The 13,075-nt window shown below is 54.4% G+C and overlaps 1 protein-coding gene across 1 annotated transcript in view; it reads right to left on the reverse strand.

Annotated features, from left to right (window-relative positions):
* Positions 1-1,797: 1,797 nt before the first annotated feature.
* LOC111150995 (calcium voltage-gated channel subunit alpha1 S) overlaps positions 1,798-13,075 on the reverse strand; it is a 66,769-nt gene continuing 55,491 nt past the window's right edge. Inside the window, exons 31-44 of the mRNA XM_022508677.1 lie at positions 12,933-12,998; positions 12,263-12,354; positions 11,383-11,542; positions 10,323-10,450; positions 9,224-9,320; positions 8,793-8,895; positions 7,716-7,817; positions 7,292-7,416; positions 5,997-6,125; positions 4,947-5,197; positions 3,407-3,492; positions 2,525-2,616; positions 2,174-2,317; positions 1,798-2,049 (exon numbers count right to left, since the gene is read on the reverse strand). Coding sequence (XP_022364385.1) covers positions 1,798-2,049; positions 2,174-2,317; positions 2,525-2,616; positions 3,407-3,492; positions 4,947-5,197; positions 5,997-6,125; positions 7,292-7,416; positions 7,716-7,817; positions 8,793-8,895; positions 9,224-9,320; positions 10,323-10,450; positions 11,383-11,542; positions 12,263-12,354; positions 12,933-12,998 — 1,827 coding nt within the window. The remainder of the gene's footprint in view (positions 2,050-2,173; positions 2,318-2,524; positions 2,617-3,406; positions 3,493-4,946; positions 5,198-5,996; positions 6,126-7,291; positions 7,417-7,715; positions 7,818-8,792; positions 8,896-9,223; positions 9,321-10,322; positions 10,451-11,382; positions 11,543-12,262; positions 12,355-12,932; positions 12,999-13,075) is intronic.

Here is a 13,075-nt window from a genome sequence, read left to right on the forward strand (position 1 = left end):
CTGCCTTCAGCTCAGCTCATGATCTCAGGGTCTTGGGATCAAGCCCCACGTTGGGCTCCCTGCTCAGCGGGGAGCCTGCTTCTCCCTCTCCCTCTATCCCTTACCCTCCGCAGACCCCCCCCACCCCCATGCACCCTCTTTCTCTCTATCTCAAAAAAATAAATAAATAAATAAAGATCTTAAAGAAAAAAGAAGAGGCATGAATCATTGATTGAACATATTAGGGAAGTCACTGTGGACACAAAGACAGACTTAGGAGGCTGAGTCTGTGGGGGCAAGGTGGGAGCCCAGACAACACGCAGGCTTCTGGATTGAACAGGGTGGGTTTCCTTGAGATCAGCAACACCGGAGTAGTCACAGCCTCTGGGGAAAGGACAGCAAGGCTGAGTTTGGACACGATAGGTAGGACATACGTGAGTTGTCGGGGAGAAGGATATGGGGGTTCGCTCTAGCCGTATGGAATTGGGAATTATCAACAGACGCAGCTGAAATGCGAGTCACTGAGAGCATCCAGGGACACTTCCCAAGTGGAAAGAAGGATCCAGAACACAGAGCCCTGAGGGATCCATCCCCCACCAGAGAGGTAGGTGGGCCTGGCGAGAGCTCGCTGGGAAGCGTGGGGTTGGAGCACTTGAAGGGTAGGAGGAAATTTGGGAGATCCAGGGGTATAGGCATGTCAGGAAAGAGAGAGAGGTAAGTTGTTCCTAACACTGCCTAGAAATCAAGGAAGGTAAGGACTTGGGCCACCTAGATTGGCAACAAGGTTGTGGGAGATACTGGTGACTGATGGGCAGCAGTCAGGCTGCATGGGGGATGAGAAATGGGAACTAGGAATGAAAATGTGGAGGAGGAGACAACCCAGGTAAGAACTCCGGTCTTCAGGAATGCACTAGACAGACAGACAGACAGATAGCCCAACTGACCTCATGTAGGTAACCAGAACAGCAGCAGGGACATGTTGTTAAGATGGAAACATCTCGAATGTGGCCTACAGACAGAGGGAGGAGTGGGCGAGGGGGAGATGGGAGACTGGCTGGGGAAGAATCCCAGGAGTTGGCTGGAGGAGATTCCAGGCTTCCATGGGGTCAGGAGGGAGGGAGGGGAGCAAGAGACAAAGGCAGACAAGTCCATCAGGTTGGTGAGAGGAGCTGGGGGAGGGACCCTGTGGTGGCCTGTTTCTCTGCGGAGGAGGACACCAGGCTGTTGAGGGGAGGTGTGGGGGAAGCCACCAGTGTTGAGGTGGGAGGAGAGGAGCACTGAGATGGCCTGGGACCACAGTTCTGCAGCCAGAGGCTGCCCAGCGAGGACCTGAGGCTCCAGCGTCCCCAGGCCCTAGCCAGGCCCTCTGGGGACTCTGTCCTCCCAGGCCCAGGCCCCCAAGCCCTTGAGCGGGGCTCCTGGGAAATGGAATGGGGAAGAAGGAAGAGTGAGGAGAACAGTAGGAAACGTTTCCAAAAAAGGAGACAAGCAGGCACCAGGTGCCAATGTCATAGGCCTGAGACTTTAATGTCCTGCTGGGGGAAGTGGCCTTCTGCCAGCCAGACTCCGGCACTGGTGGGTCTATTTGAATGACGTTGGAAGCTCCATCCAACTGTGCCTCTTGCTGGTGAGAAGAACGGCCCGTCAGTCAACTTCTTCCTGATCTTTTTTCAGTGGTTCCTGACTACCCCTACTCAGCCCATCCACTGAGACTCGGAGAGAGAGAGGGGTCTCTGCAGGGGGCTAGCCCTTTTCTGCCCCAGCCACCCCGCCCTCACCGTGGGCGATGCTAGCTCTAAGCCCCTGCTGTGAGGGTCTTCACAGCCTGGGGGGGATCAGGGTCTCCTGGGAACCCTGATGCTGGTCAAGGCTGCCCAGCGAGGACCTGAGGCTCCAGCGTCCCCGGGCCATGGCCAGGCCCTCTGGGGACTCTTGTCTTTTCAGCAGTTCTGTGGCTGCCACCTCCATGTCCTCTGGTGCCATCTGGCAGGCGTCTGCCAGGGCCTGGCCGGTCGCCATGACAAAGTTAGCATCAACCGCCAAGGTGTCTAGGCCGCCTCGAACCAGAGCCTGCACGGAGGACAGAAGGCCGGGTGGGTTCTCCTGGGGCGCCGCCTCAGGGGTCTGCCTCTATTGGCCAGCCCAGGGCCACCCCTGAATGCCGCCCACTGCTCTGGGCCCGCTGCCACCTCACCTCTTGAATCAGCTGGGCTGTCGCTGGAGTCTGGCACTGGGAACTACTGTGCTTGGTCCTACTGCTGTGGGATGCTTGCTCGGGCGGAGACCCTGGGCTGTGCCTCCTCCTCTCCTCAGGCAGGGGAGGCTCGGCGCTGGCATGCTGTTCCAAATGCAAACAGCAGAGACCCCAACGGGGATGCTGGGGCCCCTGGGATCCCGTGAAACTGCAGCTCTTCCGAGGGAGCCTCAGCCAAGACCCACAGAGAGGGAAGGACCCAGGAGGCTGACCCTTTCTGTTATTAATGGGCAAATAATGGTGGCCCCCTTCCTCTGTATAGAGTTTCTTCCCAGGCCTCTGCCCCATTACCTGGGAAGGGGCAGGAGATGCTTGGGATCTGGGCATTTCTCTCTGGGTCAGCTGTTCTTTTAGCTTTTCCACACAGGATTTGCTGTGGGGTCCTGTGGGGCAAGACAGACCAAGGGCAAGAGGGGCTTCTGACTCCTGCCAGGGCCCCGGAGTCAGGGGAGCTCTGCTCAGCCAGGCAGCCAGACCCTGAGAGCTCCCTGAGAGCCCTAGGGCTGTGGAGGGCGTCCTGTGGGGGGAGGGGGTACACATGCTAAGATCCAACCAAGTCCAGCCTGGGTAGGACCCTGTGTTGTCTCCCTGCCCCTCTACTTGCCCTGGTCTCTGTCCTTGAGGGTTTGAAAAGGGGGAGGGATCAGGGCCAGAGTTTGACCAGATCTGGTCAATATCTTCTTCGGTGTTTCCATGTGTGTTTGCATGTAAAAGTGTGTGTATGTGGTGTGTGTGTGTGTGTGTGTGCACGCGCGCGCACACGCGCGCGTGCTCTGAGGAGCAGGGCGAGTGCCCTCATCTCCATCGAACTTGGGCATCCTCAAGGCTCCTGATGTCACACACAGTGGTCTAGGACCTGCTGGGAAGTCGCCAGACTATCTCCTGAAGGACCCCAGGGCCAAGGGGTCAATGCGGCCGGGGGCTGTCCTTCAGAGAGGGGAGTACGGAGGGTGTGAGTTTCCTGGCCTGCCCCCTTCCCACCTCACTCAGTTACCTAGTTGGTACCCTTCTCCCCCACCCGGATGAGGAGCTGACAGCTCGTCCACCCCAGGCCCAGCTGGCTCCCATAGCGATAGGCTCCCAGCCAGATTCCCCTAGTGTAAGGAGAGAGCCAGGCTCCCCAACCCTCTCTGGCAGATTGCTCAGCTTCTAGAGCACCCAGAAAAGACTGACCCAGGACCCTTCGGGGTTGACCAAAAGCTCCTCCTCTGGCAGCAGGCGTCTCTGTCTCTTCAGGGAACTCCCTTTCATAGTGGAGGCTGAAATGGAAGCAAGGCTGCTGAGTGAGAGCAGGCTGCTGGTCCTCCCGCCATCCCGCCCCTCTGTGGCCCCTCAGGGTCTGGACCCATCACTGGTGTTGTCCTGACTCCAGGGCTGGGGATCACTCCGCTCTCTGGCCGGCCAGTCCTGGCCAGCTAAGAGAAAGAAGCCAAATGCGTCCCCACCTCCTCTCCTTTGCCCAAGGGATGCCATTCTTCTACCCTTTCCACATTCTGTTCATCTTTTTTTTTTTTTTTTTTATTTTATTTGACAGAGAGATCACAAGTAGGGAGAGAGGCAGGCAGAGAGAGAGAGGAGGAAGCAGGCTCCCTGCCGAGCAGAGAGCCCGACGCGGGGCTCCATCCCAGGACTCTGAGATCATGACCTGAGCCGAAGGCAGCGGCTTAACCCACTGAGCCAGCCAGGCGCCCCTCTGTTCATCTTTTGAGGCCCAGCCCCAGCCTCACACCCTCTAGGACACTGGTTCTCAACCTCGGTGGCACATTGGATCAACCAGTAGTGGCCGTGTTCCATCCCCAGAGTCTGTGGTGAGGCCCCAGGGACCGCCATTTTGGAAGGCCGAGAGACAGTGGTGGAGTGGAGGCTGGCACATGGAGGCTGAGAAACATTGCTTAGCTCTGTTCTAGGCCTTTCCAGCCCCTGGTGATCAGGACGCCTGCATTCTCAGGGCACACAGGACACGTGTCCCAAGGAGACTACAGTCCTTTCAGGTCAAGGTCCAGGTCTCATGCTTCTGTAGCCCCGGAACATCCAGCACCATGGTGACCCAGGCGCACTTCCGGGCCTGTGGGGCTCTGAATGGAAGGGGGTGTAGGCAGCCCTAGCCCCGGCAGTAGTAGCTGCTCACCGGGCATCTGCCCTCTCCTGCCCATTTCTGACGGTGTGTGACAGCCTTGCCAGGTCCTCCTACCTAGAACAGAAGCTCTGCTTGGACATCAGCCCACAGATGACGATTTCCGAGAAGCTCTCCCCCTCATCCTGCTGTTTTTCGTGACACTTACGTAATTGTCTATTATATTTAGTTTGCAGCTCAGGGTGGGAGAGAGAAGACCCACTTAGCAATGACATCTCCCAGAACCTAAATCCAACAGTTTAACTTTAATTTTCTGCAGCTTTTTGTAGTAATTCTCTCTCTTCCTAACCTGCTATGTTCAAGAGGTAGCAGCTCCTTAGACCTTAGACCAGAGGACGGAAAGAAGGAACCACAGGGCATTTGTGCCAATGCTGCCCTCTGCTGGCCAAAGGAGTCTCTGAAGCCCAGGCCCTCCTCTTGCTTTAAGGTGGAGGGATCCCAAAGGACACAGAGGTAAGCAAAAGACAATCTATACATTTCAGGATGTCCTCCTCCTAAAGGACCTGGAACCCACTAAATATGTCTTCCCAGCCCTAGCCGAGGACCCCTACATCCAAAGCTGGCAGTTGCTGCCACTACTTTGAAAACACCTGCCTGTTGCTATGGTTGCTGTTGCCATAGGCAATGTTGGCGTTGGCATTGTTGGTATTGGCATGAGCCAGAGGGTTGGTGCGTGGATCTTGAGGGAAATCCTCCAAGAAGACAGGTGATTCCAGCTCTTCCATCTCTATCTCAGCAAACTGGAGCGGTCTCTGGTTGGCCATGACAGGGGGCAGGGAGTTGGTCCTTTCCACGAAGTTGTCCACCTGTCCAAAGAGGCCTCCAGTCCTCTAGGGTCAAGGAGAAGAGTGTAAGGGCTGAGAGCCATGATGGGGGGATGGGAGCTGAGAGTGCATGGGGACTGCCATCCTGGAATAACATCCTGGGAACAAATGATGGCATTGGAAGACAAATCCTGTAAGGCCAGAGGAGAATGGACTGGGCTGTGAGGGCAGAGAAGAGCTCACGATCTCCCTCTTCAGAGAGTTTTCAATTAAATTGGGGGTAGATAGGACACAACTAAGGAACTTCGTAGGAGACACAGACATCCAGATGGGGAAATACATTGTCATGGAAAGAGCACTGGATTGGGAGTCTGGAGAACTGGTTCTAGTCCCATGTCTAAAACTAACTTGCTGAAGTGATATTGGCTATCCCATATCATCTCTTTGGGTCACAATTTCCTCAGGAATAACCCAAAAAGTTTTAACTAGGTGGTCATTAAGGACCTTTTAATTCTATAGTGTCATAAAAAATTCTAGAAGGCTAAGGATTGAGGACCAGTGTAACGGGAAACAGGCACGCCATTTGATAATGAAGGGATTCCAAGAGATGAATGTCAACTAGGGCTCTTGGGGAGGTGAGGACAGGAGTGAGGTTTGGTAGAGGAAACGAAAAGAGTATGTGTCGTATTTGACAACTCCAGGAGGTTGGGTCCAGTAGGATTCTGAGTCCCAAGAGATGTGGGCTGTAGATGTCTTCAGCTTCCAAATTCTCCTCCGGTATGGTGGGGCTCCTGGCCCTCGTCACTATGGGATGTTGCTGTTCCCCGTGCCTAGAACACACGGGGTGGCCACAGTCTTCACTTACCCGGAATATCCCTTCCTCCATCGCAGCCTCCACCATGGCTCTCTCCAGTTCCTCTTCTGCCGTCAGGTCTCCTGAGATGGTACGGCGGATCTCTGGGGCGGCCTCTTCCTCAATGGTCCGCAGTCCAGCCTGGGGACAGAAGCTCAGTGACCCCTCCAGTCTAGTGAGAGAGACCAGACTGCTTCCCATGGCCTCACTCATTTCTAGCCCCAACTCCAGCCCCACCCTCTCCTGGACATTCAACATCCCAGGGCTCCAGGAGGCCCTGCTCTGACCACTGGGATGGCCCAAATCCTAATGACTCCCAAGGAGTCTTCTCTCAACCTCATGGGTGATTTCATACCCTCCCAGGCCTCCAGGTGGAAAAATCTTTTTACTCAGTACAATCTCCTAGACAAATGATCTCTTTTGAATGAACATATCATTCATATCATTTTTTGAGTTGATCAAAGCAATGGGATGAACCAAGATTGGTACCATCTGATAGCTTGCAACGAGAACACAACATCATTTCTGTGACATTCCTGTCCAGGATCAGTGTATCTTAACCCTATCATGAAAAAACAACACGTGAACTCAAACTGAAGGATATCCTGGCAATCTTCCAAAGTGTCAAGGTCAGTCAAGGAAAGACCGGGGAACTGTTCTGGGTAGAAGAGTCTAAAGAGGTATAGAAACTAGATGCTGTGTACAATTCTGGAGTGGATCCTTTTACTATAAAGGACATCACTGGGACAACTGGTGAAATTGGCATGAGGCCCGAGGATTTGATGATCATAAAGTCTCAGTGTTAATTTCCTGATTCTAGTGGTTACATTGTGATTATGTAGGAGAATTATGGAGAATGCCCTTGCTGCATGTGAAAATGTTCTGGGTTGATGAAACATTATGTTGGGAATTACTCTCAAATGGTTCAGGAAAAAAGTTGTACCGTTGTACATGCAACTTCTAAAATTTTGAAATTGTTTTAAAGTTAAAATTGCAATTGAAATGTTTTCAAGCACACAGCCCAAATGCATGCATATTTTTGAATTTGTAAATTGTGTGTCTGGTTAACACCAAAAAATAGAAATAAAAAACAGATGAGATGAAACAAAGTTTTAAATTTCTTTGCCTACCAGTGGATCATTTTAAGCACTCAAATCTCTCTTTTGAAAAAAATTCCATTTCTTTTGGTCCCATCATCCTTCTCTCTGGGCCTCCATCACTGGCCTTCAAGGACATGAAGAGGGAGCTGGAGCCTGGAGACCTGGCTCACTGGAGTCCCTGGGACTTCAGGTCCATCCAGGCCTTACCTGGATCTGTATGATGTCCTTCTTGGGCCGATACCCATAATACTCTTCCTGGCGCTTCATGAACTTGCGGAAGTGCTCCTGGATCAGAAACGTGGCGTAAAACTTCCCCACAGTCACCTCATCATCTGCAGAGGAGCCAAAAAGGGATGTCCTGAAGGTGGGTAAGAATCTGAACCAGGTTCGGAGTGGGAGCCGGGGGTAGCCAGGACTGGGCCATTCAGGACATGCCTCTCCTTGCTGACTTGGACAGTGGGCAATTCCCATCCTAAGTCTAGCACCAGTCCTGATGGCCACCACGGGGTCTATCCAAGGTATTTACAAAGTGTCTGGGCCATTTTCAGATTCTCACAGGGCTTCCTGGAGATGTCCCTTATCCCCTCTCCTCAGCTGCTTCTGGACTCTGGTCTCCCAAAGCAGCACGCACCTCCTATTGGAGGAATGACCTGGTCCAGGAGCTTCATGCTGGTTCTCTTCCAGATCTTCTTGATGATGGCCCTCAGCTCCTCGTTGGCCTGCTCAAAGTTACCTAGGGCAAGAGACAGGCAGAGGCAGTCCTAAAGTCACCCAGCCCAAGTCAATGGCACTTGTCAAATCGCCCGGGATTCTCCGAAAACCTCACTCAACAAATGTTGGCTGAGGTCTTGTTTGTTTGTTCATTGGTTGGTTGATTGGTTTGGGCAGCTACTGGGCTGAGCACTGGGCATGGCGGGAGGGCATCACCGTCCCCCTGGGGCAGCCCAAACCTTGGGTCATGTATTCACTCCCCACAAGCCTTGGCTTCCACTGCTCAAAGTGGCTGCCTTTGAAAGCTGTCTGACATCTCCTACTCTTTTCCCTTTCCCCTCAAAAGTCCCCAAATCCCCATGCCCTGTGGTCTTTCCAAAGACCCCTGCAGCCTTCCTGCTGCCCTAACTTCCTTTCTCCATTCTTGACTCTTGGCCCTCCTCTCCTTGCCCTCCGGAAAATGTTCCCTGGGGCTGTCCTAGATGTTGGCAGAGGTTCTGATGCCCTTGGGGGATGGCTCTGATAGAGCCGAGCCCTGAGAGAGGGCTCAGGAATAATACCAAGCTCCCCCACCCCGACTCCTTTCCCAGCTTCCTCCATGTCTGCCTTCCTGGCGGGGTGCGTGGGGAACCTGTGGGGTTAGTGGAGCTGAGTGTGGACTGCCCACCCACTGCGACCTGAGGAGCTCCTCTGCTCCTGCCCAGAGCCAAACCTCAGGTGACCCTCCCCTCTGTGCTAACAGTGCCACTTCTCTGGCCCCGTTCAGACATGGCTGCGTGGGAATAGATCCTTAGGGACCTTGGCCTGTAGAGAATTTTCGAGCTCTATCTAAGCCCTGAAAGGCATGAGAATGTTGTGGTCATGGTCGAGGTCCTCCTTCTACTTTTCCACATGGCTCTTTGCTCCAACTTTTAGCTCTGAGAATCTGGCAGAATCTGCACCAGAAAACTCATCCCCTGAGAGAAGGGAGGGGGGCCGCACGCCAGAAAGCCCTCACCTTCTGTCTTGATCTTGAGTGCCGTGCGGACCAGGGCAAAGAGGGTGGCGTTGAAGGTGACCGTGCCATCGCTGTTCAAGGGCATGTTCATGCCCACCAGCCGCTGTGAGGGGAGGGCAGTGGCTGACTGCCAAGCTGGGACCAGGCCAGGCGTGGCGGGTCATTCCAGCCTGGTCTGTGGACCGGGGGAGGGGGGAACATGAAGGCTGGGGGTGTGGGTGATTCAGGACGCCCTTCACAAGGGAATGGAAAGATGAGTTGGGGGGACACTGCTGAGACCTGAGGTCCTCAGGGAGAAACTTGGGGATGCAGGAGATGATTGCTGTGAAATGACTCATCCAATCAGGCCCTCCCTCACCAGCTTCCCTGTCCCAAGGTGCCTAAGCCTCTTTCTTTCCTGGAGGCCACCCCTCCCTAGCAGCGCTGTTTACCTTACAGGCCACCCGGTGGGGACAGAACTTCCCGAAGCCCAGAGGGGGCTGGATCCGTCTCAACAGGGTCACCACATCCAGGTGTTTGATTCTGCCCCTGCAGGAGGACACATGGACTTGTCTCCCTGCAGCCCCACCCAGAAGCTCCCTCCCTGCTCAGACAAGGGACCAAGGGCAAGAGAGCCAGGCCACAGGGCAATGCTTCCTATTGTCCAAGGAAGTAGAAGCTGTGCTCCCTCTTTAAAGAAGAAACAATGTTTGGGTTCATTATTGTCCACCACCAGGAATGGGCTGTCCCTTGTAGGGGGGCAGATGTCCTTTTGAGAACAGAACATCCTCAGATGTGGGATCTCCAGGTCTGGAACCTGGACTTCATTTGCACCACGGCAGAGCTTTCCTTGGGCTCTGTTTGAGCTGACTGGGGGCTCCTGGGTTATATTAATAGATGTAGAGGGTGTGGATCACAGGAGGTGGAAGCCCACTTCCCGAGACTTGTAGAGAGCTGGAGAGCTGTGTCACAGGTTGTTGTGGTAAGGATTAAATGAGATGATGTTTGCAGTGGTTAGCACAGGGCCTGATGCCTGGGCAACATTGGTCAAATATGAGCTTATTATCTTTCTAGAAAGAATGTAAAGCAGTAGTACTTCCCAAGGGTTAACAAGCACACAAACGCCCTGAGGATGAGGCTAATAATTAATGAGGGTTCTGATTCAGTAAGTCGGCCTGGTAGGGGGGCAGGGAACCAGAGCTCTGCATTTTAATGAAGCTAGGATGCTATTGGTCTCTGGACTACAACTGCCTAGCCAGGGCCAACTGAGGCACTGAGTTCCTTGCTCCTGGATGTGTCCACGCAAAAGCTGGATGACCATTTCCCGATAAAGTCAAGGGGTTTTCTGCCCTGGGAGCCTGTGGGATCCCTTCCAACCCTAAGAAACTCCAATTTTCTGATCTGGAACATCAGATAATGAAGGGAGAGGGAGGCCACTCATTCTTATAAAACTGGAGAGTGACTCCCTGTAGGGACACCAGGACGCAGTCTAGGATGGAAGCGGGGACAGCTGATGGATGGCCCCGCCCAGAGCCTACAGATAGGACTCACTTAGCCTCTGGGTCATACTCTGCCCAAATGGCCTTGAACTCATCCAGGTGATGAGGGCCCAGAATGGACCAGTCCCGCGTGAGGTAGTCAAAGTTGTCCATGATGACAGCAACAAAGAGGTTGATGATCTGTAAGGCGAGAACAGAGGGTTCCCACCTGGAAAGGCAGGTGATAATGGGGAGGGGGTTGGGGCTGGGGGGTGTCCAGTGGGTAAGGGGGTCCTTTCTTGCAGACCTTCTAATTGACCTACCTCCCCGACACGAGCAACCCGTGTCACACCCTTGTGCTCCCGCACGAGTAGTGTCCTCTGATGGGGGTCTTTGTGCTCAACCTTAAAAGCCCAGCTCAAGCTCTTCCAATCTCAGCCACTTGCCCCCAGCCCAGAGAGATGACCCCATCAGTGTCCTCACTGGACCATGCCCTATTACTGCTCCTGCCTTGTCTGTGTATAGTGACCGTCCCTTTGAAAGGCAAGACTTGCTCCCACATGGGTTCCCCGGTAACCAGGGAGCTCCTTCAGGGCCAGACTGGGTCTTAGCATGTTTCTACCCTCTGCACTGAGCCCAGGATGCTCATACAACAGTTTTTAGCTGAATATAGGAAAAGAAGAAAGAGTGAAGGAACGACAGCCCACAGACGGCGCTGGCTCTTCACCTTCCACATGAACAGACAGCAGACCCGGGATTCCAGAACAATCTGCACTGTTTCTAACCCCATTAAGGCCTCCTCTGGGACCCTGTTTCCAGAGCCTCAGCCATGGGGCAACTTTCTCTTCACAGGAATAGGGAGGCCAAGTGGCTTTATTGGGGGCCCCTATCTATGCAGGACAGAACCCCTTTAAGTTCTTCTTTTGATCACTAATTGCTAACCAAAAAGGGTAAAACTTTCAACAACCCCTCTGGACATGATAAAGCACTCAGAAAATCAAGTCCCCCCCAGGCTGAGTGGAACAAGGGGCCATCTGACCAGAGTCTCCTGTGTCTTATGTCCCCAAAGCCCACCCCCGATGGACAGGAGCTGCCAGGGAAAGGGAGGGCAGGCTCATCTCCGAGCATCTCACCAGGAAGGCACAGAGCATGTAGAAGCTGATGAAGTAGTAGTAGGCGAAGTTGGTGCCACACGTGTACTCCTCACCCGGGGCATAATCTGACTCGGGGTCGCACAACTTGCCGTAGCTGCAGGCCAATAGGATCTCCTGCCATGCCTCGCCTGTTGCACACCTGGAAGAGACGGGGTCCCATTGGCCTGTCTGCTCGTGGGTGGCCCCTCAGGAGGCCAGCAGCCTGCGGGTGCAGGGTGTGGACAGGTGGGCAGACTGGGGCTTCCCCCTCATTCCCGCATACCAAAAGAGGCAGTTTAGACCCCTAGGTTCACCAAGTAGCTCAGTGTGAGGCGGGCCTCAGTTTCCCCTCTGTGCCGGGGCTCCGCTGCTCCTTATGGGGTACTATGAGCAGGGACTGAACTAAAGAAAAGGGGTCTCTTGGCTGCAGGGGTAAAGTCAATCCATGATTCAAGTCTCTGGTGGGGGACCGCAAGGGAGAGCGCCGTGCTGACCGTGCTGACCGACGTGGGGCAAGGTCACAGGCCACTGAGGCCCCACCACTCCCGTGTAGGGACATTTGGCCTCTGTCTTCTGCTGCACTGGGATGAGGTCCCACCAGGACCAGCTACGTCATTTTGGAGGCCCAGTGCAAAATGAGTATATGGGGCCATTTGTTCAAAATGGATTTTAAAAATGGCATGGGTCATGCAATGGGGAGCAGAGCTGACTTCTAAAAGGATTAAACATTTCAAGACCAGGATAGGAGAGCCTCATCTCTTAGAGCACAGGGCCTAGGGCCAAGAAGACAAGGTCCTGCCTAGGGGCAGAGTATAGCCCTTTGCCAAGGGCAGGGGTGCGGATGGGGACGTAGGGGTACGGGGCAGCGGGAGCCTCACACCTGAAGAGCAGCAGCACAGCTTGCGGGAAGGTCTGGAAGTTGTTGTTACGGTTTATCTGGGTCCCGTCCACCATGGCGATCTTACCAAACATCTGCAAATCACAAAAGGCCCCCACCTGTGACCTAGATTGCAGCCTCCCCTCAGCCCAGGCCCTGCTGGCCTCTCCCACCTCACTCCTCCCCTCCTTCACCCCTATTTCCTCCAAATCCCCTTCACCACAAGCCACAGCAGACCTAAAGCCAAATTAATCAGATTATTTTCAAGATTGGGAGAAGTTCTTCCCACGGAGCCAAAGGGAAGCGGGAGAGAGGACCACGTTTTCCCAGCACAAGCCAACTTAGGGACTCCATGTGGGGAATGGGGGGACAGGGTTCGCGGAGGGGTAGACTGAGACACTGGATTCCCTCCTCAGGTGGCCCCTGCTGTCCACCCGCGTGCCAAGTTTCCTCCCGGATGGCTCCCAGCCGACCAGTCCTGCAGCCACCAGGGGTAAGGTGCCCAGCGTCCTTCCTTAGTCCCGCATCTGACCCCATGGTGGCTGGGATAGAAGAGGCAGGAAGGGTGGAGGGTCCAGCCTCCGTGCTGATTAGGCCTCCCTCAAGGGTCCACAGATGCCCCCCCACCACGTGGCCCAGATCCCCGCTTTGAGCTGGGCCCTCCCGCTCTCACCTGCATGCCGATGACCGCGTAGATGAAGAAGAGCATGACGATGAGGAGGGCCACGTAGGGCAGGGCCTGGAGGTGAGGAGGGGGGTCAGGACGCAGGGCTCCACGCACCTGCTCTGCAGCCCTGCCCCTCCCCGAGCTCTACT

Source organism: Enhydra lutris, unplaced genomic scaffold, assembly GCF_002288905.1.
Source record: "Enhydra lutris kenyoni isolate GAN:26980312 unplaced genomic scaffold, ASM228890v2 scaffoldscaffold25, whole genome shotgun sequence".
NCBI classification, from domain to species: domain Eukaryota; kingdom Metazoa; phylum Chordata; class Mammalia; order Carnivora; family Mustelidae; genus Enhydra; species Enhydra lutris.